Source organism: Chrysemys picta, chromosome 21 (assembly GCF_011386835.1).
Source record: "Chrysemys picta bellii isolate R12L10 chromosome 21, ASM1138683v2, whole genome shotgun sequence".
NCBI classification, from domain to species: Eukaryota; Metazoa; Chordata; order Testudines; family Emydidae; genus Chrysemys; species Chrysemys picta.
In genome coordinates this window covers 14,338,703-14,362,331 of record NC_088811.1, presented here as the reverse complement: position 1 = coordinate 14,362,331, position 23,629 = coordinate 14,338,703, and the positions used below count along the sequence as shown (strand labels likewise).

Here is a 23,629-nt window from a genome sequence, read left to right as displayed (position 1 = left end):
TGTAACTTAGATCAATCCCCCCCAGTGTAGACCAGGGCATACTCTTTGTTTCTCGCTGTAAGGCATGTTTTCGAAGCCTTTATTCATTCTCGTTGCTCTTTTCTGTACCCTCCTTAATTTATCTATTTCCTTCTTGAATTATGGGCACCAAAACTGAACACAGTATTCCAGCAGCAGTTGAACCAGTGCCAAATACAGAGATAAAATAATGACTCAATGCAAGTGCGAATCGCAAAGATGTAGATATTTCCATGCATGAGGTTGCTGGAAAAGGTTATTGTAGCACATTGGCTCTGTGCACTGAATCTTGAGAATAGGTATCCTATTAAAAATAAGCTTTTTAAAAATAATTTCCCTGATTTTTAAAGGTGCTGAGCACATATGTGTTCCCACTAACTTCTACAGAAAGCTGCGGTTGCTCAGGACCTCTGAAAATCAGGGCAAATTTACTTCATTTATATGTTTTTAACAATTTGGGAGGAGCCGTAACACACCAAGTACATGGCTCGTACTAGTTTCCTCAACTTCTCAGATTGTTGGACGTTACTAGACTTTTGGCATCACATGCTGAGCACCAAGGGCAAACCTATTGATTTTTGGTGTCATCAGAATTCTGCAGGAATGATATAACCGTAACAGTTTCCCTGTGTTGCAAAATATTTTGAAACATTTGAAAACCTTGAGCAAAGGTCTGATTATCAGTGATGACCTCCTGTTTAGATACAATATTGACTGACATATGGAAATTAGACATATAGATAAAAAAGCTGCTAAACATTGTATTTGCTAGAGAACTGTTTAATTAGACTATTAAGGGTCTGAAACTGACCATAAGCCAGCAATTATTCTTTATGAAGTCCCTGAGTGACTGTCCTCTGCAGATTAAAAAAATTATGATCAAGCTTCTGAGATGACCTGAAAGTATTGTAGCAAAGTTACATCTGCAGCTGATGCACTGGGAAGAGCAATGGATAAGAATATGAAAGAAAAAATAGTAGGAAATAATGGAGCATATGCTAGTTTGGTAATGATTACCTTACTAACCGCTGACCTCAAGATTAAATTTATCACAAGCAAGACAGAGGGGACTTTTCAAATCCTTGGGACAATACTGAAGTGATAGCCACATGCAAAACTAGATTATTCAAGGATACTGCAGCTATAGAAATTAGCTAATGTTATAGGGCAGGGGGAAGGGCAATATATGAGGATTGCAAAATAATGATGCCCCATAAAACCCTCAAGGAAGAACGGCTGCAAAGGTTCAAACAAAACAGATGGACGGGGTCAGAGCAAAATGTTAAAATAAAACAGGCATATGAGGTCATGTATTGTCCCAAAATAAACTCAGGACATTGTACAGATGGAAGCACATTGCACATCTGGTAAGAAAAATAGGCCAAGTCCTAAACAGAGACAGACTTTACCCAGTGTGTTAGGAACTAAACCAAGTCTGCACCAGAAAAGAGCTACTGGTTACGGACTATTGTACCGTACATAACGTTAGCAGTGAGACTCTGACTAAAGCACGTCCACACACTGGACATTTTAGCACAAATGAGCCAGTTTGTTAGTGCCAACATGTAGACAATTTGCAATATAATAAGATTTTATCTATACAGCCTAGAATCCAAATTACCCATTGTTGAAAGGATCTGTGCAAACTGTTCAGAATACAACAAAGGGAGAATGACTGTGGGGACAATGTGTACCAGAACCACTAGCTTACTGCACTGACCCAGCAGTGAATGGGCGAACATCTGCCTCACTACTTAGCAAGATTAACTTTCTCAGATATCAAGGATTATTTTGGGGGTAGCTACTACCAACATTTTGCTCTGATTTTGCAAAGGAAAACAGCCTTTAGTTTTCAAGAACGCTATAGTAATAAATAATACATCTGATCCGAGTAACAGACAGGTGAGCCCTTGCTGTTCTGTATTCCCTGGAGTATGGGAATTTGGGTTGGTCCCTAAGGCTGCTTATCAACTGTGGCTCCCAGATTGTTCATGCAGGTGTATTATTTAAGTAACATACTAGTAAACGAACAGCGTCCTTTCAATTGGTTGTAATTACACAATGGACTCAGAACGGTTCTGTTCAATCATATTTATGCAATGCTGGAATTTAGTTGCTAGAACCTGGTGGTCCATTTTCATACCTCATGTTGCAACTCTATTATGGATTTAGGATTGTGTCAGGGCTCAAGCGAGCTACACCAGCATAATAAAATTTAACCTAAGCAGACCTTAGGAGTTTGAGACTATTTAAAAAAAGGATACGTATAAAGATAAAAAAGACACTTCTGAATTTATATATCAGTTTGTATTAAAATGACCATTTTTCTTACACTTCTAATAATCAAAAATACAATATGGTACATAAGCAACATACTTAAGAAAAAACAAGTCCTATGTAATTCAAGATATACTGCAGCATTTCATGTATTTACACAAGGGCTAAATGGATTCTCATAAAAACAATACAATTAATAACAGGTCTAACCCAAATAGTATTACATTACTTGGCAAATTCCTACCACAGGATTTTGCAAGAGAAATGCCTATGAGGTGGCATTACTATGTGCTCTCCTCTTAAATGTTTCTATCACATGGTCTGTTGTCTTCAGCTTCTCGGGGAATGATTTTGTTTTGGGTCCAGGCTGCGAAACAGAGAGAGATTAAAAAATTGTTCTTATATGGGACAACTTAAAGCTTGTAGATTGCAATGTAAACCTGAACTTTCCTATCTTTCTCATGCTCATGTGTTCATCACATCAATATTATGCAATAAATGCAGATTTAAACCAAAGGGTAAACTTGCTAGTGTAGACTGCCAACATGCAGTAGCAGTAACACCACACGGAGGGAGGTGCAGTGGTGCAAATGGTTGTCTATGATGCCAGCACCAAGTTAGTGTAGCACACAAGATGGAAGGCCAGGATGAGGCCTGGTTCCATGTATGGAAGCTGCTGCATATCCAGCACTTAAGAAAAATCAGGCCACTTATGATACCTAAATCTGAATCTCAGCACCCATTTTTTAATGATTTGGTTTAATCCTCGTAACAATGAGCTACTGATAGAGCTGGGTTAAACCACAGAATCATAAAAATGTGGGGCTGGAAGGGACCTCAAGAAGTCATCAAGTCCAGCCCCCTGTGCTGTGGCAGGATCAAGTAAACCTACACCAGCCCTGACAGGTGTCTGTCCAACTTCTTAAAAACCTCCAATGATGGGGACTCCACAACCTCTCTTAGAAGCCTATTCCAGAGCTTAATTTAATTTCCCCCCTAATATCTAACCTAAACCCCCTGGCTGCCAATTAAGCCCACTACTTCTTGTCCTACCTTCAGTCGGTACAGAGAACAATTGATCACCATCTGTTTCACAACAGCCCTTAACATACTTAAAGACTGTTATCGGGTTCCCCCCCCCTCAGTCTTCTTTTCTCAAGACTAAACATGCCTGCTTTTTTAATCGTCCCTCAAAGGTTGGGTTTTCTACATCTTTTATCATTTTTATTGCTCTCCTCTGGACTCTCTCCAATTTGTCCACATCTTTCCTTAAGTGTGACACAAAATTCGACACGGTGCTCCAAGGCGTCACCAGTGCCGAACAGAGAGGGACAATTACCTTCCGTGCCTTACGCACGACACTCCTCGCACAGCCTCATATAGCCTTGCCAATGCATTTTAATCCTAATGAGCTGTACTCCTGTTTATTGCAGTGATGAAACTGTTTGTAGGAGAATGCCAGTCCCACTGCATTCTGCTAACTTGTCTGATGATTTGGTGACTTGCATAAATGCAGATTAGACCGAAGTCTGAAGGGCCCGGACACTGGGGCACTGCTTTATAAGATGATACTTGTGATTGTGCAGAGCCAAAAGGAAGTAGGACAAAGGGAGGTGAAGTATTTTAGAAATATTCCCTTCACTGTTATCACCACTTCCTTTTCATGAACAGACTGCATGTGACCTCCAAGTAGAATCCCTTTCCCTGTTTCTTGCCTCTCTTCTCACTCTTCTGAGTAAGCTCTGTTCTTTTAGGTCCTGGTTTCCCTTCCAGTTGCATTTGGTCTGAAAATTAGTACACGCAACTGCAAGTTCTTTTCTCTGGAGTCTGACTAAGACTGGAGGTTAGGACAATCCCTGCATCACTCATCACCTCTCCTTATCCGACCAGTGACACTATGCCAATTTTTCATCATTAATACTGTAATTACTAATCTTATACACGGTACTTCTCTCCCTTGGGGGTGCTGTTTAAACCCTCTTGAACTCCTAGTGCATTACGTCTGCTGCCTCTCTCCTGTCAGCTCTCATTGTCATTTCCACAAGGAAGTTAATCAGATTTGTTATGCGTGACCTACCCTTTATAATCCTTACTAACTGATCTAGGGAATCTGGTGCTGGATTCTGCTTTTTTAAGCATCTGCTTGTTAATACAAATAAAATGTACTAGTTTCCTTCCCCCACAGGGGAGTGTCAGATATTATTTGTGAAACACCGCAAGTGTACATGGAGCTTTATGGTAACTAAGCAGCGATCGACAAGTCACAAAGAAATTATCTCGTGTCATCTGTGTGGACTGCCTAGTGAATATTAGGGATTTAAGTGAGCTGTGTGGGGTAGGTGGGCGTAGATCTGAAAAGAAGATTACCAATTACTGGTTCATAACCCTACCTTGGGATTCCCTCTGTATATCCTTGTGCCTGGGAGAACTAAAACCAGTGCTCCACGGTGAAAGGATGGTGAGTGTGAGGATGCTGTCTGTGACAACAAATTCAGAGGATTGCCAATCCCAAGCATTCAAAAATCATGAGTCAGGCCCCCCATATTGAGGCAACTGGTTTAAAAAATCATGAGAGTTGAAAAATAATACATTTTGGGTTCTTTTTATTCTTTTGCCTTCTGGATTTTGAGCCTCTGGGGATCACGTTTTCAGGCTTTTATCTGCAACTATGAGGGCTAGAGATTTACTTTTTAAAAAAATGAATGCTGAGCGTCTCAGATAATCACATGACTCCAGGAGATGGATCTTTAAAACGAATTCCAAATATACTGAAAAATTCTAAAGCACCACTTTACTAGAGTGAGCCCCCTGTGTGGTGTATCAAGACCATATTATTTCCTCCTGGTAAAAAGTAAAATGTAGTAACTTGTGTTTACAGATGCTTAAAGCAAATGGTGTGGTCACATCCGTAATAGAAAGACCACTGGGCCCTTCTGGACTAGGTATTTTCATAAGCAAATAACAGATGCTGCACAATTCTGTTTCAGATAGAGATATAGGGACCTTTAGATTCCATAAACAGCCTGTGATTTACAAAAAAGACCTCTCAGCTGCAGAGAAGGTAAATCGTGACTTCAAGAATGTCTTCCCCTATAGACGTAGAGAGTAAAATTTTCAAAAGGGCCTAAACAAAATAAATCTCATTTGACTTTTAGAGGGACTAAGGCACTTTTGAAAATTTTACCCAGGTTCTACAAAAGGAGATTTACAATTAATGGGTTAATTAGGCATAGAATGCATTAGACAGAGCATAGGTTAATTAAGGTGATTGTCTTAGGCTGACCAAGTGGTTAAGAGAACCATAACTTTACGCAGTATGATGGGGGGCTTACTGCAAAAATCTACAGTTCACTAACTCGTTATGTAATCAGAAAAAGGCATGCACAGTCCAGACATCCAAGTGTCGGGAGAGAATGACTGTGCACTGGTTCTATGCTGCAGCTTTGAAATGTACAACGTCATTCAAGGTTCTCTAGGTAGAGCTTGCAGAAATTTCAAATTCTGTACCTGTTGATGTTTGTAGTGCCTTGCACATACAAATAATAATCGGCAACTAAGGAATGAAGAGGCCAGAGTTCCCCTGAGTTCAGGATGTGCATACACTGAGAGCTTGAGCGCCTCTATGGAATTATAGTCATTTCACTTATGTTCCAAATTTGGCCCTTTTTAATTCAATACATGGCGCCCCTCCCAGTTTCCCCTGTGTTGTTCATCTGCTCCCCAGGCTCCTGCTGTATGTGCTTCCTCCCCTCCACAGTTCCTTGCTGCTTCCCTCCTGCTGTTCATTCAGTTGCAACACTGGCTTTCCCCTACTTCACTGTGCTCTGTTGGTTGGAACAGGGGACTGGAAATCAGGAGAGCTGGGTTCTGTTTCTGCCTCTGGCTGGCTATGTGATCTTGAATGAGTTGCTTAACTTCTCCGTACCTCAGTTTCCCAGTCTGTATAATGGGGTTTCTGCTTTGAGTTCTTTGGATCAATGCCATTAATATTACTACTACCTTACTGACAGCTCTTCATTCATATTGCTGGGCCAGTTCAATCTCTTCATTCATGGATGTTATGACACACAAATGAATTATTATTAGCTGTACTGAAGTCCATATCTTATAAGTTAGGCAAAATGATTACACTGATCCTGCTACTATGAGCAAGTGTTCAGACATATTCATACCTTGCTGGCTCTGTCCTTTTGTGAACAGGTACAACATGGTGACAACTTTTCACTTCTCTTCTCCAGTTCCTCTAAATGGCTCTGGGTGAAAATACCAGTAAAATGACATCCAATTGCAAATCTTGCCTTGGACATCCTATCAAAAATTTAGCTGACACACATCAGAACTAAATATGACTCCAAATTTGATAAGATCAACAAAGCAGACTTAGTATCAGAGGGGTAGCCGTGTTAGTCTGAATCTGTAAAAAGCAACAGAGGGTCCTGTGGCACCTTTGAGACTAACAGAAGTATTGGGAGCATAAGCTTTCGTGGGTAAGAACCTCACTTCTTATCTGAAGAAGTGAGGTTCTTACCCACGAAAGCTTATGCTCCCAATACTTCTGTTAGTCTCAAAGGTGCCACAGGACCCTCTGTTCCTAAAGCAGACTTAGTTACTCACATTCCCCAAAGCCAACATCAAGCTGTAATGAAAAAAGCAGCTAACTGCTGACAATTATTGTTTAATCTCAATACTTCCTTCAAATATGAATTGTCTTTTCTTGTATCAATGTGCAATTCACCCTTCTAAGGGACATTTTGATGAAGACCCAAAGCATCAACTAAATATGACAGTCAGGATAAAACCACTTAGCATATGCCCTTTTGGGGCTACAAAGCACTCTCCAAGCTCATGACACTACACAGCTAGATTAGAGAAATCAAGGAAAAAATAGCAAGTGTGCTACTATTTTTGTCCTAAATCTCAGCTAGTTCTATTCTTGGTTACATATTAACGTGATAGGCTCCTTGGGATCTGCTGAACCCTGTGCAAAGATAGACACACAGAGGCCTTTCCAGCTTACTACATGTTTGTGATTAGCTCCCCTCCCTCCTCCACATACCCAAGTCAAAACTTGGAGGGTCTTGTTCTGTGGTGTTTGGATTGCAGGGTGACATCTCCATGTTAACCCTGCAGCTATCTCTATCATCTTTCATTGGTGCCTGCCACAGCAAGGATGTTTCCAAGCAGCACCTACCAAAATTCAGCCCCCCTAAATCATTAGGTTACTGTCCAACACACAGCTGGAGAAGAGGATGTTTAGTTACCAGGTTCATGGAAGCACTGCCATGACGTTTGTCCCTAGACCGTTACCTTATGCAGTTTAACAGCTCTGTTCAATCTTTTCTCCTGATTCAGCAGGAACTGTGTCCTCTCTAGAGCCTCTTTTAGCAGAGCATTCTCTTCTGCTTCTCTATAGACTTCATCTTCCAGTTTAGTCATCTCGGCCTGGTACGCTTGCAAAGATACCTTATTCGCCCTGTACAAAACAGAAGAGATAAAGTCTTTTGGGCTTTATTCTCATCTACGCTACAGCCTCTTGATACATCTCTGGCAGTGTAAGGGGCCCTAAAAAGAGAGGATAAATTACATGTACACCCACTTTAAGGCTCCTTTACACTACCAGAGGCATGGAAAAGGCCTTAGTGTAAATGAGAAACAGGCCCCCTGTTTTTTCCTGTGAAATGCTGAAAATATTTTAACAAGGACTTCCCACAAAAATTTCTCCTTAGTCCACGATAAACGCCTCTCTTTGCATGTCTCTGCTGAAAGGAATGGCTAGGGATGGGGAATCTACTCGTCCTATTGAAACAAAAATGATTTCTCATACCACAACCAAGCAAGGAGGTAGCATCATTCCACAGACAACATACTGAGTGTGTTTGCTAGGAATGTTTATACTTGATTTCTGCAAAGTACATGGAGTGTGAAGATAGCACAGCACATCGTTTGGTGTGCATGATTGTGAACACTAGGTGAAGACTCAAGAGGGGCTGCTGGGAGTTCTGTCCTTAGGAATTATGTTGAAAATACCTGCATATTTGGGGCAATTTTGTACATTTCAAAGTAAAAAAAAATTCCTTTAAAAAGCATTTTTGTGTGTTCTGGGGATAGCTAGTTCTGTTAGGGAGACTTTACTATCCACAGGGATGGGGATTTCTTCATAGGCAGGGAAATAACCCCAACCTTTCCTTCAATTTCGGGGTGGAATTTTAACCAGAGATTCCAGGGAATCTCATCCAACACTCCACTGTTCTTTTTGGCTTCGTTTTCCAAATTGTTTAGACATTTTTCTTGTACGAGACAAACACCACATGTGATGCATATGATTAAGCAGAATAACACTGCATCACTTGCCATGGATTTTTCAAAGAATCATATAAATAATTAAAGACTATATAATTATTATATCTGTTACTAATAATAAATCTCAAAGAGGAAAAACAGACAAGAGTAATGTTGCTGCAGAATAGAAGCAGCCGCCGCCCCTCTGCTCATACTACAAACCTTTAGATATCGTTTTCATCTGCAGGATTCTATTTTCAAATGCGAGTTTCTATGGGATGTAGTTAAGCGACCAGCCCTAAACTTGGATTTCAAATGGGCACTCAGATGCTTAAAATGAATGAATGCCTAAGTGCTGATATAGGGGCTCAGAATTTGGATGTCCTATTAAAATATCCATTTCTGAAAACTGGGCATACAGTTTCCATACATAGTTTGTAATGGACAATCCTAACAACACATAGGTATTTAATACAATAATAGACATTGTGCCATCTTGTATGGTTAGTTTTTAAATAGAATTCCTAATGTATTTCATTGGTTAGCTTGATGTGGCCTTAGAAGATACCATTTTAGAGAGCTATGAAGTTCAAAGAGGGCATTTCCTAGCTTACGCCAGCTTTATTTCCACGCAATAACATAGTGAATGTTTTGATGGAAACACCAAAGGATACTGTAATTAAAACTGAATTGTAAATATGCTCCTTTCGCTAGATTTCTCACAAATTTTTGTCACAGTTTTGGGTCTTTTTGCTAAAACAGCTGGATCCACTCTCATGGCTCTTAGCAAATAGTAAATAAGTGTGTTTTCTCTACCTGAGTTGTCCAATGTCTGACTCATACTCTTTCAGTAGTTCTTCTTTCCTTTCTAGCCGACTCTTGAGTTTACTGATCTTATCGTACAGCAGCTCAAGGTCCTTCTGTCGTTGCAGTCTCACTTTTTCCCTCTCATCCTGAGAAAGATGCTTAACAGACTGCACTCCTGTCAGCTCCTTCACATTCATCAGACTTCCAAGAGCATGAATTAAGTTGAGGTACTGTATGAAGAGGAGAGAATGAATTATTTACTAGGTGTGCTGACTCCTAATTAGAAAAATCTCACACTGCTCAACCCATCTGCTTTCATTCTGTTTTAGTGTAAAGGATTCAAAGGTAGTAAATAAACGATTGTGTGCTAGCCTCTTCATTTAAATTTAACCTATTTTTTTCCTTATCCTCTCTATGTGTTCCTAAGGAATCAAGCAGAACAATAACGTACCAAATATGTAAATTCATTCATAATGTATTAGACAAATTAATTTGACTATGAAGCAGTTAGGTGCAGAACTGGATCAGCATCCAATGGTTCTCAAGTCACTATTTGTTGGGTTAAGTATCAGGGGGTAGCCATGTTAGTCTGGATCTGTAAAAAGTGATGTAATGGAGGCATAAGGACTCAAAACTAACTAGACCTTGGAGGTCAGTGTTGTTTCCAGGAAGTAGAAACCAGGATGAAATGTCGCTGTTGGGTTTAAAATAGGGAGATTTTATTTACAGTTATTTGGTGATGATCAGCACATTTTAAAAAAGGGGAGATAAATAACACACCGTAATTGGGACATAAATAGAAACAAGATGAGTCAGCGCACTGACTGTGTCCTTGGGCAGTGGTTCTCAGCAGTGGCTCACAAAGCCGTTATTGGGATATGCAGGATCAGGTGGAAACATTCTCTGACCCAAACTGTGGGGAAGCGGAGAGCTGTCACTCAGATAACCTCTGCTGAAGTGGAAAGCGTGGGGTGAAGCATTCAGATGATGGGCAGGCTATAAAGGCCTAGACTGATATAGCAAAAACTCCTTCCACCTCAACACAGCATGGGAGTTGAACCAGTTGTTTTACTGGATTTTTGGTTCGGTCTTCCACTTCCAGTCACTCAGAGGGATACCCAACCATATATTCGCATACGGAACACTCAGTCCTCTATGTCTCCTGAAGTTTAGAGGCTTCTCTATGTACACAGCCCTTCTTATATCATGCACCACAGGTGCAGCAGCCTTGGTAATGTTTGACTGAAACACCCTGCCCTGTTAGTCAGTCTTGATTCTGAGGGGAAAGTTTTTAGTGGGTTTTGTTGACTCACTAATGCTCGTGGCTCATAATCCCACTCTGCACAAGGCAGGCAGCAGCAGAGACAGAAGAGCAGTTCGAAGGTAGGAATGCTAGGAGCAGCTAAGCTTGGGGAAAAGGCTTGAACTAAACATTGCTAAATTTGCCAAACCTCAGAAAGGGGCTGAGTATTTGGCTTTACATAGTGTGTGTGGTGTGTGTTTTAGAGAAGGTTAAGGATGGCACTTGCTCCCAACTCATTAAAATACATTTTAAACATCCCTATGTCTCAGGCTATTTATTCCTACACATCCTCTCTTCTTTTAAGGCAAAGCATACTCCAGCACATATCCACTGCAGTAAGCTGTCATGCCATTGAAGGGGCCCATTAGCTGGAGGGCAGTCTGGCTACATAAATCATTTGGGCTTTATTTTAATGCCATACTAAGGAGACATTCAAAGATCTAAGGTCTTTTAAGGGAACATTTTTTTTGGAGGTTAAAATTGAAGGGAAAAGAAACACATGCCATTGGGAGCTGCTCGGTCTGTATATTTCCCAGGCAGCTAACAGAGGTTTTGAAGTTCCTGCAGATATGAATTCATACTCTAAGAAATACATGAGATTCCCAGGGTACATGAGATTCCCAGGGTACTTGGAAGCTGATCACTAAATTCTGAAACTGATTTTAACAGGACCCACAATATACTGTTTCCGATTGTACCTTGTCATTTATTTACATACCATCTTCTCGCTGAGGTCTAAAGCATCAGACATTTCCAACTTTGCTGTCCTCTCTAAGGCTACATTTGAATATGTGTTGGGAAAATGGCTTGGAAGCTGAAATAGACAGAGTAATGGATCTCCTTACTACTTGCAGACCAAATCCTGTTCTCCCTCCCACAGAAAACAAACAAACAAAACAACCGCAAGAACCCAAAGCTGTGGTGAAAAAATACCCACCAATGTCAAAGTGTGTCATTTCTGGCTGCCAGAAGGCCTATTATGTTGTTGTGCAAAGTACACTAAATGACATGTTAAACACACCTGATTTCTGGTTAACCATGTCTCTTTCTTCTCTGATCCACCCTCAAAAGGGGCACCACCTCCACATGAATCTTTCTACCGGCTTTTAATTAGGGTCCCCCTCTTGCTCAGTGCCCAGTGATTGTTGGGTTTTGATGATATTGTATGTGTGCTGTTCATTTTTTCCTGCTATGACACTCTTCTCTTTAGCTAGAGCGTGCCCATACTACCATTGACTTTTTAAGGCAGAAGATGATTTAAAAAACTATAATGTGCGCATCAAAACATTCACGTCAACTTAAACGCCACTTGATTCCACCAATTGGCTTCCTTGGTTTTTTACACTCATTCACACTATCAGGGGAGTTCCTTTATTGTTCTCCGTATACATTTTGTTGCCTTTTTGCATGGTTCACAGCCTAAAGGCAGATAGTAAGATGGACCCACAGAGGACGTAGGGGGTGTAAATCAGCACTAGTCTATTGAAGTGAAAAATATTGAGAACTGGGTGTCCGAATCTTCTATGCAGCTTTGAAAATCTCAGCCCCAAAGTGTTAACTCAACATTCACTGTGTAAGGCTGAGTTAAAGGAGAGAGATATTGGAAACGTTCTATATAGATATAGTTACAGGAAGTCACTTTTTGTAAAGACAGATGACTTCAAGAACTGTACTAAAAAGTCAAAGATATTAAGGAATATTTATCTGTAGGTTTTCTTATTGCACCTTAAAAATGTTCCTATGTATTCTAATGAAACCACAACTAAAATAATATATAAAATTCTGTTTACCTTGGCCTCCATTTTTTTTATTGATGATGGCACACGTTCCTTTTCTAAGCCTATTTTCTGAGCTATTTTCTCAGATAGGTCTTTCTTTAGCACTATAAGTGGCTCAGGAACCTTCTCTTTAATAGCTAAGGGAACAAGAAAACCCCCCACGCAGAGTTGTTACATTGTCACATGTAAGATGTAATGGGTTTACTAAAAGCACACTGTTTTAATAATAGTTCTCAAAATTTCCTAAAGACATTTTCCTGTAAAAATATAAATATAAAATGGGTAACACATGGAATGTTTTTCTCATAAAATCAGGAACATAACCCACGATAAATCTAGTAATCAGACACTGTACTAAAGGTTTGAAATTTAGGGATTGCCCTGGAAATTACTATTCTAATCCTGGAATTTTATGGGGATTATACTTATCTTCAATATTTTTCTGAAGATGTATAAACTGTGGACAGAGAATGAGGCTACTTCTATACTTGGAGCTAGGGGTGTGATTCCCAGCTCGCACAGACATACTTGCACTAGTTTTCATCTAGCTAGTGCACTACATATAATAGTGTTGCCGGGCAGCACAGCCAGCAGTGGCACAAGCTAGCTGTGCTAAGTATGTACCCAGGGGGTTCAGGCACGTTTGTACTCAGTGTGGGCTAGCCACGCTGCTACTGCAGCTACACGACTATTTTTAGCATGTTAGCTCAATGAGCACTAGCGTGAGTATGTCAACGCGAGCTGGGAATCACTTTGCCCAGCTTCAAATGTAGAGAGAGAACAATTAAAAAAGTTAAATTAAAACAGGAAAGGAATCTCACAGCAAAAACACATATAACTTACTGTATTAATACTGCTCGCAGAGCCAAGTTCGTTGCTGGTATAAGCAGGCATAACTATTGACTTAAGTGGAGTTTTACCTGCCTATATCAGGAGTAGATGTGGCCCATGATATTTAGATGTCTAGTCAGACCTCTGCTCAGTATCTGAATCTTAAAATATAGTGAACAGAGCTTAAAGGGTTCTTCTTGCTGATTCATTTTGCTGACCTCTGAGCAGGATATAGCCCCTTCATACGTATATACACTTGACTATCTCTGAATGATACACGGTATGCATCTATTATCATTTAACTATGGGCCTGGTTTTGCCGAAGTGTAAATCCATTCAACTTTATGCAGTTACGCTGGTGAAAGTAAGAGCAGATTTTGGCCATATAAGGACAATGGTTGCACAATTTAGGCTAGTTGCCTTTCCTAGCTTTAAACATTCTATTGATTTAGGCCCCAGTCTTGCAAAGACTTACACGCATGCTTAACTTATTCCTAGTCTGTTGCATGGGACTACTCGTGTGCTTAATGTTAAGCACGTGGGTAAGTTTTAGGAGGACTGGGGCCCTAGTCATGATATATTATGAAAATTTAGTAATCCCAACATCACAAATTTGATTTCTTTCACTGTTGTGAAAGAGCCCAGTATCCCTTTCAGTTATATTCAACCTACACAATTACCAGGAAATGTTCTAGCAGAAGAACTGCGTGCTGTACTTACTTAAAGACTGAGTCTTTTCCAGCGTCTTGATTCTGTCTCGGAGCTCAGTCAGTGCATCTTTTTGACGCTGAATGGTCTCCTCATGTCTGAGGCCTTTACATGTAGCTCCTAGGTCTGCCAAGTCCAAAGTCTGCTTCTGAAATCAGAAACCCATCCAAACCATCTTTGATTATGTTACAAATTACTGTGCTCTGCACAAACGAGCACCATGTAACTCTTGAATAACAGCCATATCATAACCTTGGTTCAAAGTAAACACATGCATGCAGGTGCTTGGGCCCTAAAATTCTGCAGCTTTCCTTAAAACTATTACCCCACTTGCAGTATTTGTGATTCTGATCTCACCAGCTAGAAGTCATGTGCTAGTCATCTTAGGGGTTTTGAGACTCGAATTCTGGTTGCTGTGGGAAAAGTAGCTCTCTCCATCGGTTTTAGAGATAAGGAATTAAAACAGGAGTAGTCGGCTGGCTAGCAGTGCCTATGTAACACACTGGAGAATATGTGGTATAGGTCCCCCTCTGCATCAATCCGCAAAGGACAGGAGTTGTCCTAGCTGTAAAGCTTTGGCTCTTCAGTTCAGGCTGTTGCAGCTCACGCGTTTTAGCTCTGGAGGTCTCTGGTTCAGTCCCTGCTGTGTCAGCCAAGATGGCGGCCGCCACACCTCGATGCAGCTTATTCAGCATTGGTCTCAATGTGTAAATTGAATGTCAAGTCAGCTTTTTCAACCCCTTTCAACAGAGGTTTAAATTAAGGCACTGCTCTCTTCAATTATTTCCGTCCCTGCCTTCTCAAGAAACTGCATCTCACATTGATGTGTTTGTTGTTTTCAAAGCAATTCACTCTGTACGCCACCTCTGAAGGTGATCTTATAAATTATGCCCCTATTTGTTTTTTAAAAATATATATAAATTATGCATTTCAGTATTCCACCCCTGTTCAGTGTCTGGCTTTACGATTAATATACACAGATGTCTATGTAAGCATGTTAATTCAAACTGCATCCAGCTAATGATAACTGGAGGATACTCTCTAGGGTCTCAATGCTTATTTTCATTGTATTGTTTAAAATCAAGTCATTTATAAAATGAAAAATAAGTAGTGCTGCACATATACAGCTGCAAACTTCCCCACCTCATGTGTAAGCAATACGTGGCTGGTGCTAATTCTCAGTGCAACACCCAGCCACGATTCACCACTTTGGCTGTATAAGTCAAGTCAGTTCATCTTGCATTTTGCCTATTATTACAGAGGATTTTCATAAAGATGTTAATTAAAAAACCTCTTTCTGCTATTACAACCTTTTTGAATCGGTTCGTATTTTGGACAGTAATATATGCAGCAGTTCAATACAAAGCAGGAAAACAGCGCACATTTTCCCGTTTTCTTATTCACAAAAATATCCTATACTGTACATTAGACCCTGTCTGCCTACGTATCACCGGAAAGAATAGGAATGTGCTGTGGGAGAGCTAGAGGATGGTATCTTTTTTCCAAGCTGCTTTATACAATCTAATTGGCAATTATAACAACACTTAGCACTTCCAACACTTCACATTTGCAAAGCGGCTGTACAAACATTAGCTAAGTAATCATCACATTTTACGTTTTGCAGTACGTAAAAACTGTTATCCTGAGTTTTCAGAAGGGGAAATGAGAGAGGTTAAATATTCCAAAAGTTGCTAGTGATTTTGATGAAGTGGGTTTTAGCCCACGAAAGCTTATGCCCAAATAAATGTGTTAGTCTCTAAGGTGCCACAAAGACGCCTCGTTGTTTTTGTTGATACAGACTAACACAGCTGCCAGTCTGAAACTATTGATTTTGAGTATCTCAATTTTTGAGTATCTGACCGGGGACACCTTGGGCCTGGACTTTCCCAAGTACAGAGCATTGACAACTCCCATTGAAGTTAAAAGAAGCCACTTTTGAGAATTTCAGTGTAAGCGATTTGCCCAGGGCCAACATGTCAGTGGCAGAATTGGCAGAACTGGGTAGAGAACTCAAAAGTTTCTGGGAATGGCTGAGCCATTACAAACATTGAATCTGTCTCCCCTTGTAAGTATTCTCACACTTCTTATCAAACTGGCTGTACTGGGCTATCTTGATTATCACTTCAAAAGTTTTTTTTTCCTCTTACTTAATTGGCCTCTCAGAGTTGGTAAGACAACTCCCACCTGTTTATGCTCTCTGTATGTGTGTATATATATCTCCTCAATATTTATTCCACTCTATATGCATCCGAAGAAGTGGGCTGTAGTCCACGAAAGCTTATGCTCTAATAAATTTGTTAGTCTCTACGGTGCCACAAGTACTCCTGTTCTTTTCAAAAGTTTCTGACTCTCAGTCCTGGGCTTAGCCCATTAGAGAATGCTGCTTGTCTAACAGTGAATGTACTTCTATGACAAAGCCAAGTAAACAAACTCTTGTTCAAGAACTTTAAAGCCACTTTACCTTAAAATCTTTTATCATTTTCCTCTTACTACTATTATGGTCAATAAAGCCATCCATCATAAATCCCACATCTACATCAACATCACATTTATTGGTATTGAGGTAGCATCCAAAGGCCCCAATCAAATTCAGCACCTTTTTGTGTTACAAATTGTACAAACACATAGAAAGATACAATCCTTGCCCTGAAAAAAATGTGAACTCTAATTTAAGACAAGATGCAGCAAAAGAGGTTAAAGAATAGAAGAGGCAGGGTGGGGGAAGTGAAGGAACGACAGGGGTAGCAATAGTCAGATTATGCAATGGCCTAGGATAGTTAGGTGCAGAACATAGATAGCACATAGCTGCGCAGAAAAATGATTACCACTACAAACATATGTACCAGGAAAGCCTGCTGGAAGGCATTAGACTCATCAAGGCAGTGAGTAACCAACCTTTTCTGTTGCTCTGGTCTGAGACTAAAAATGTGGCTCCCTGGCCCAATCCACCTAAAGGCGGGAAGTAAATACAACCCTCCACCTCCTTCCCTCACAGCTGCCTAGAGCACCAAATCTGGCAGTGAAAATCTCAAATATATGCCAGAAAGCAATGGATCCAGCAGTCTGATTCTTATTTCACCACTGTACAGTTTTACACCACTGTAATTCCACGGACTTCAACCGGTGTACTTTGATGTAAGTGTACTTGGTGTGAGATCAGAATCAGGAGCAGTGTCTGATTAAAGAGCAGCCCCTAATGAAACAAACATCTCAAATCCAAAGGAAAATGTTATGAAATATATATTATCTGTGGATCCTTTCTGGATATTGCTTCTCATAGATTGTTGACCAGGGCTTGCCCGCTCAGTTTGATTCTGTTACTGCATCAAGGACATCTTGCTCTAGGTTTTCTTTATTTAACAATTGTTTATTCTTTATTATTCAGTTTCGTCTATTGCAGCCTCAGTTTCTTGGCTTGTTTTGATTTGGACTTGCCTTTTTGGTTTTGGGGACTTCATCCTTTGTGGTATTACTGGCCTGCACATCTGTTTGTGGTAGCTTTTCAAATTCACTCTCCTTTTCTTTTGCTGCATTCTTCAGCTTTTTCAGTTTTTCTTTCGTATGCCTGTGTTAAGAGCAGAAAATATTGCTGAAGAGGATGACGGGTGAAGGTGAATAATCAGTCTGCTGAAAACAGCAACATGAATAACTATTAAAGCATACAAATACATAGAGAGGAAGAGATAACTAGCAGTGATTTAGCTACCACTCAATTTTCAATGGCTCTTCCAAATCCCCGTATAAGATTGTTTGAGATTTCTGCAGAGGAAAGTAAAAATTTACATTTTAAAATGTTTCCAAGGGAAGTAGTTATCTAAACGAAATACTAATTTGACTTATGAAGTCAGTGGTTTTCTTTGCTGGGCTGGGTAGCTCACCCTCTGCTATTCTTTATGTTGATGTGACTTATACCTTAATTCTTCAGCTGAAGTTCTCAGGTCTTTATCCTTCTTGTCCACAAGGTCTGACATCTCAAATAGCTTCTCTCTAAGCACTTTCAGTTCACTCTCTTGGCTTCCAACAAGAATTAGGTTCCGCTCCAGTTCCATCTTTTGTTTCTCACTGAGTTCTCCTGCATGGAGAGAGGTTTCAGTGGTTATTGGCTACCTTAGTGCCTGATGCTAGGTGCCTTCAACTCTATTAGGAGCAGGGTCTTGGAGAATGCTTCTCTTCCCCATACAACATCACGATGGCTGAGATCAATGAAGGTGCTTTTTCCGACAGTCCGTAGCTGTGTACGCCCAAGGACCTCCGATACAGAGCTCACTCACTCCGGCAGTCCATTAGAGCTTGAGTTTACTGCCCCTCAGAACCCAGAGCAAGGCATATCTTTTCACTTCAGCAGTTGTGTCTCTATCATTGCTAGTGCAGTTTTTCTTCTGGGTTGGAAAAGTACTGAGATGAGATAGGTTGTATTGTTCATTGTGGACAATTTAAATGAATATCCTGTTTGTAATGTAGGTACATGCACCCATATTCCATGGCTACCAGCACGCTAAATAAATCAGATACACACAATTCTAGTTTTAAAACTATTTTGTCAGACTCTATTCCACAATATTCCTTCCTTCCTTCCTATGCAGAATACAATATTTAAGCCCCTAAAGATAAAGCATTTAAGAATTCTGGCCAAAATTTTCAAAAGTGTCTAGTGATTTTGGATACCCAACTTGAGACATCTTAAAGGGGGCTGACTTTCATAAGATGGATGCTGAGCACTTTCTGAAAACCAGACAATTTTGCTTTTGCCTAAACCTCAATGAAAATGTTCCAGTGAGAAAATAATATCCATTTTCACTTTCTTGTTTCTCCTTCCATTAACACCTATTATCTAAGTATGATTTGGGGGAAGTCATGGCAGTATTGTAAATCACATGATACATTGCACAAACCTATCATATCCGACATTCTGGCTTTGGCTTCTGAGAGGTCTTTCTTTAATCCCAAAATGATAGCCTGCTTGGACTGGATTTCCTTCCGAGCAGCTGCTAATTCTCCTCTGAAATTCATGAGGCAGATAATTGCAAAACCCAATTTCATTTGAAAGATTAATATTACTTAAAGTGTACGTGTCATATAGGGTAAGATCATATAAGTAATACACACACACACATTATTTTAAAAATATGATTTTAAATCCCCTAAATCCAGGCATGTAGAGTTAGGTATTACTGTCTTTCTCACTTCTTAATTCAAGCCAACATGCCTAGATGTTGCAGAATGGATGACAGATAAAATGACGTGGTATTTTGCATCAGACCTACTCCAATCAAGGTGGAACGCTATATAACAGTCTCAGCTGAATGCAGCTCAACAGTGAAGGTAAGAGCAGTGTAGAACTCGGAGAGCCATCACTTGGCCTATGGGCAGTACATTGGCCATCCATACTCAAACCCACAAAAGCAATGAATGTAGTAGTCAAGGCAATGTCAGAACTACATGCTCTATGTTTTTGTGGCTTAAATATAGTTTAAGTCCGCAGAAGTGATACTGAGCTGAAGAAAAACCACAAAAATAAGATGATATAGACTGGCTCCTCTCTCATGTACGAATCATTTCACATTGAGATGGGACTCTATGCACATGCACATGTATTAGATGTTCTGGGCCTGATTCTCATATACACTAAGGGTATGTCTACACAGCAAAGAAAAACCCATGGCTGGCCCATGCCAGCCGACTTGGGCTCGCAGGCTTGGGCTGTGGGGTTGTTTGATTGCTGGGTAGATTTCCAGGCTTGGGCTGGAGCCCAGGCTCTAGGACCCTGTGGCATGGGAGGGTCCCAGTGTTCAGGCTCCAGCCCGAGTCCAGAAGTCTACACGGCAATGAAACAGCCCAGCAGCCTAAGTCCAAATCAGCTGACCCAGGCCAGCCATGGGTTTTTCTTTGCTGTGTAGACAAACCCTTAGGGACCTGAAAGCGTGAGTAACTTCCATTTACCGCCATGGGGAGGCTCCTTTATAAAACCAGAATGGTATAAAGGGGGCTTAGTGTAGATGAGAATCAGGCCCTTGGTCTTTTTAGAAGTCTGTTACTGATTACTAGTTTTCCTTAAACCCTTTTATATGATGATCAAAATCAGAGAATAGTTGTCAGCTGCTTACATCAGAAAAACATGGGCCTCTTCATTGTCAGAAAGCTCTTGTGAAACAGATGATGCGGACTTCTGAGGCTCTTTCTGAAATACTAAAGAAAAAAATAAAACAATCAACTCAGTTACTAGTTTATTCTCAAAACCTATGCATTCTTGAGGTCTGTTTGCTTTTGTGATGCAGCCTGAGTTTAATAGAGGGCTTTTGAGAGATTGTTCTGTAGATTTCCCATCAACAAGTGAATTACATTATTTGATTAGGGTCTTTCTTTTTGTACGTCTGTCTGTTCAAATCCAGTCATTCGCATCTTTGTATTAATAGGCAGCAAGCCGCTACAAGGAAATATTTGGCTTAGCAACCATGGCACATTAGACAGAAAATGTTAGATTCGGTCCTTCATCCTGTCAGTCACTTAGGGCCCAATTCAGGAAAGCTTTTAAACTTGTACTTAAGTCCATCCCTATTCAGGTACACTTAAGACATGCTTAACTCTAAGTAGGTGCTTAACTCCCATTGATTTCAAGGGTTACAGATCCTTCACTAAAGCATGGCCTGAGTGCATCTGGAAAAGTCATACTAGAAAACATAGTAAAATAAAAGAGACTTTTCATAGATATATTATTCATACTCTGATTCATGTTAGATATCCAGACCTACCTCAGGGTAACACACAAGAGAATGCTCTTCCAGAGTAGAAGTCAATGTACTACAGTTTCTGTAAGTATGCAGCTAATTTAACAGTAGCCGAGCGTTTATAATAATAATAAAAAACAGCTCCCATACATCCATTTACCTACTTTCTATTTTTTCCCGTAGAGCTACATTTTCCTCCTCTATAATCTTCTGATGCTGTGTGGCTTCCATTAGTCTGTCTTCTAAAGCCACAATTGTCTCTGAATGTTGCTTGATTTGTTCTTTATATTCCATTATCTCGTTCTGAATTTTCTGCTTCAGTAACTCATTCTCATCCTGAATGAGTGTTAGATGTTTGTCTTGCATCAACAGGTGATCTTGCAACATGGCCTAGGAAACAGTTATTAAGTCTCTGAGAAGTTTTCTGCGGAAACTTTTCAAAGCTCTGCTCTGAACTTTTCTTCCATATCATAAAAGAAGTGAATGAACAAGCTGTGTTTCATGAACAGTAGCAAGACCTGAGAACCGTTCCCAGTCCCTGCCCCAACATTTTGGAACTGGTTCCAAAGGGAAAGTGGGGATATTTGACGTTCGTGGAAGGGCTGGGGTTCTTGCCTTTTTAGCTCTCTCACTTACTGGCTGCTTCCCCTGCTTCAGGGATCCAGCTACTGCAGCCTAGGTGTTGCTGTCACTTCCCCCAACAAAGGTTGTTTCAGCTTCCCTTGGCCACAGCCAATGTGCTGCCTATTCCCTGTCCCTACTTCTGGTTCCCCTCTTAGGCCTGGTCCACACTAACCCCCCACTTCGGACTAAGGTACGCAAATTCAGCTACGTTAATAACATGTCAGCTACGTTAATAGCGTGACTTAGTGTACGTCTACACTTACTTCCTGGTTCGGCGGCAGGCAATCAATCTTCTGGGATCGATCCCGGAAGTGCTCGCCGTCGACGCCGGTACTCCAGCTCGGCGAGAGGAGTACGCGGCATCGACGGGGGAGCCTGCCTGCCGCGTCTGGACCCGCGGTAAGTTCGGACTAAGGTACTTCGAATTCAGCTATGTTATTAACATTATTAACGTAGCTGAATTCGAAGTACCTTAGTCCGAACTTACCGCGGGTCCAGACGCGGCAGGCAGGCTCCCCCGTCGATGCCGCGTACTCCTCTCGCCGAGCTGGAGTACCGGCGTCAACGGCGAGCACTTCCGGGATCGATCCGGGATCGATTTATCGCGTCTAGACATAAATCGATCCCAGAAGATCGATTGCCTGCCGCCGAACCAGAAGTAAGTGTAGACGTACACTAAGTCCCCTAGCTCTCAACCCACTTCATAATTTTAACTGTAAGTGTGGATTGCTGGAGTTTGACTGATTATGTAACTGACCCTGTTTGAGCCTGGGACCTACAGAGCTAAAACTATGAGCTACTACTACAATACCCACAAACTTCTCATGTGGGCGACAGTTCCATAGGAGGTGACCCCTCAAATTAATAGGTTTGCAGGGGTCTCTGGATGTGCTTGAACCAGCCTGGCTCATCAAGGTGCAATGAAGAAATTGCATTCAAACAAAAATGTGTATAATGCAAAACCTAGTAAATATATTCTCCTTTCTATTTTTTTTTATTTTTTTTTTTATGGAGATATCCTATCTCCTAGAACTGGAAGGGACCTTGAAAGGTCATCGAGTCCAGCCCCCTGCCTTCACTAGCAGGACCAAGTACTGATTTTGCCCCAGATCCCTAAGTGGCCCCCTCAAGGATTGAACTCACAACCCTGGGTTTAGCAGGCCAATGCTCAAACCACTGAGTATTGTAGTTACCTCTCTCTTTCTAGCCTCTTCTAAGCTGTCCACTGCTTCTCTCAGTTTGGCATTTACAATTTCTTCTTCTTTCATTTTAAGTTCAATGATCTAAATCAGAAAATAAGCAGTAGATGAGAAAAAAGAACCAGAATCTTTCCTTTCATTCCTAACAGAGTTGAAATCCCACTCAACCCATTATATACATGTAATCTCTGGGAAAATTAATCATGTGTAAGTAGGCACATGCCCAGTGAAGTCAATGGTGATGTGCCCTCTTACACCAATAGTGAATTTGGCTCATAGTCATAAACATGATTTAAAATTTTTATTTAAGCACCAGGAGTTTGCAATAAATTAAGAAATAATAAGTCATTATTTTTTTAAATTGCGAATATTAAATATTTCAACTGGAGAAACTCACAATTATAGACTTTGCATTCTACTGCACAGATTTAAAAAAATGTCAGAGGTCACTAGCTATTACTGTACCAGAGTTAATTCCAATTGGTGCCAAATATATCCTTTTGAATAGGGACAAAGAAAGTATATATAGGCCTGGGAACATCAACAAGGAAGAGAACTTGGCTGCACATCATTGTTGCTGCAAAGAAATACAGCTGCAGGTGCATTGATCTGACTATAAATAAAGTGGTGCAGATCCTCGTCTGCTTTACCTGCTGGCTGCTTCCCTTGCTTCTAGGTCTTTAATCATTTCAGAGCCCTATGGATGATTGGCACATACCCAAAAAGGTTTTCCCAAAGCGTGTGTGTTTGGTGTGTGCATACACATGCTGGATGTATAGCTATCACGTTCATCTCCTGTTTAAGTTTTGCCTGACATTGAAACCCCTCATCGAACACAATCCAATGGGCTCCAAGCTTAGAGTGGATTTTGAAATTGGGAATGTAAGCTGTTCTATTTCATCTCTTTGGATTTCTAAATACCTCAGTCAAATGTCTCCATTGATTTTCCAAATGTTGGACCTTTTTCTTTTCTTCCTCCACAGATTCCTTTAATTTGTCTTTTTCCTGAGCAACAGCACTGTCCAGAATCTGAGACATCATATCAAATTATCACCCAAGTGCTGACGGTTTGTGTAACAA

General features: G+C 40.6%; 1 protein-coding gene across 10 annotated transcripts in view; it reads right to left on the bottom strand.

The window, feature by feature from the left end:
- Positions 1-2,306: 2,306 nt before the first annotated feature.
- Positions 2,307-23,629, bottom strand: part of FHAD1 (forkhead associated phosphopeptide binding domain 1) — a 64,126-nt gene continuing 42,803 nt past the window's right edge. For 7 of the 10 annotated variants that reach the window (XM_008167332.4, XM_042852943.2, XM_008167333.4 and 4 more), the window contains 14 exons: positions 23,471-23,578; positions 22,544-22,633; positions 20,891-21,116; positions 20,106-20,187; positions 18,894-19,000; positions 17,914-18,073; positions 17,437-17,566; positions 14,014-14,149; positions 12,475-12,599; positions 11,403-11,498; positions 9,391-9,611; positions 7,603-7,768; positions 6,468-6,548; positions 2,307-2,662 (listed from right to left, as the gene is read on the bottom strand). In XM_008167332.4, the coding sequence (XP_008165554.2) occupies positions 2,564-2,662; positions 6,468-6,548; positions 7,603-7,768; positions 9,391-9,611; positions 11,403-11,498; positions 12,475-12,599; positions 14,014-14,149; positions 17,437-17,566; positions 17,914-18,073; positions 18,894-19,000; positions 20,106-20,187; positions 20,891-21,116; positions 22,544-22,633; positions 23,471-23,578 (1,827 nt within the window). In that variant the 3' untranslated portion in view covers positions 2,307-2,563. The remainder of the gene's footprint in view (positions 2,663-6,467; positions 6,549-7,602; positions 7,769-9,390; positions 9,612-11,402; positions 11,499-12,474; positions 12,600-14,013; positions 14,150-17,436; positions 17,567-17,913; positions 18,074-18,893; positions 19,001-20,105; positions 20,188-20,890; positions 21,117-22,543; positions 22,634-23,470; positions 23,579-23,629) is intronic. The other 3 variants (XM_065575208.1, XM_042852941.2, XM_008167334.4) reach the window with 2 other exon arrangements.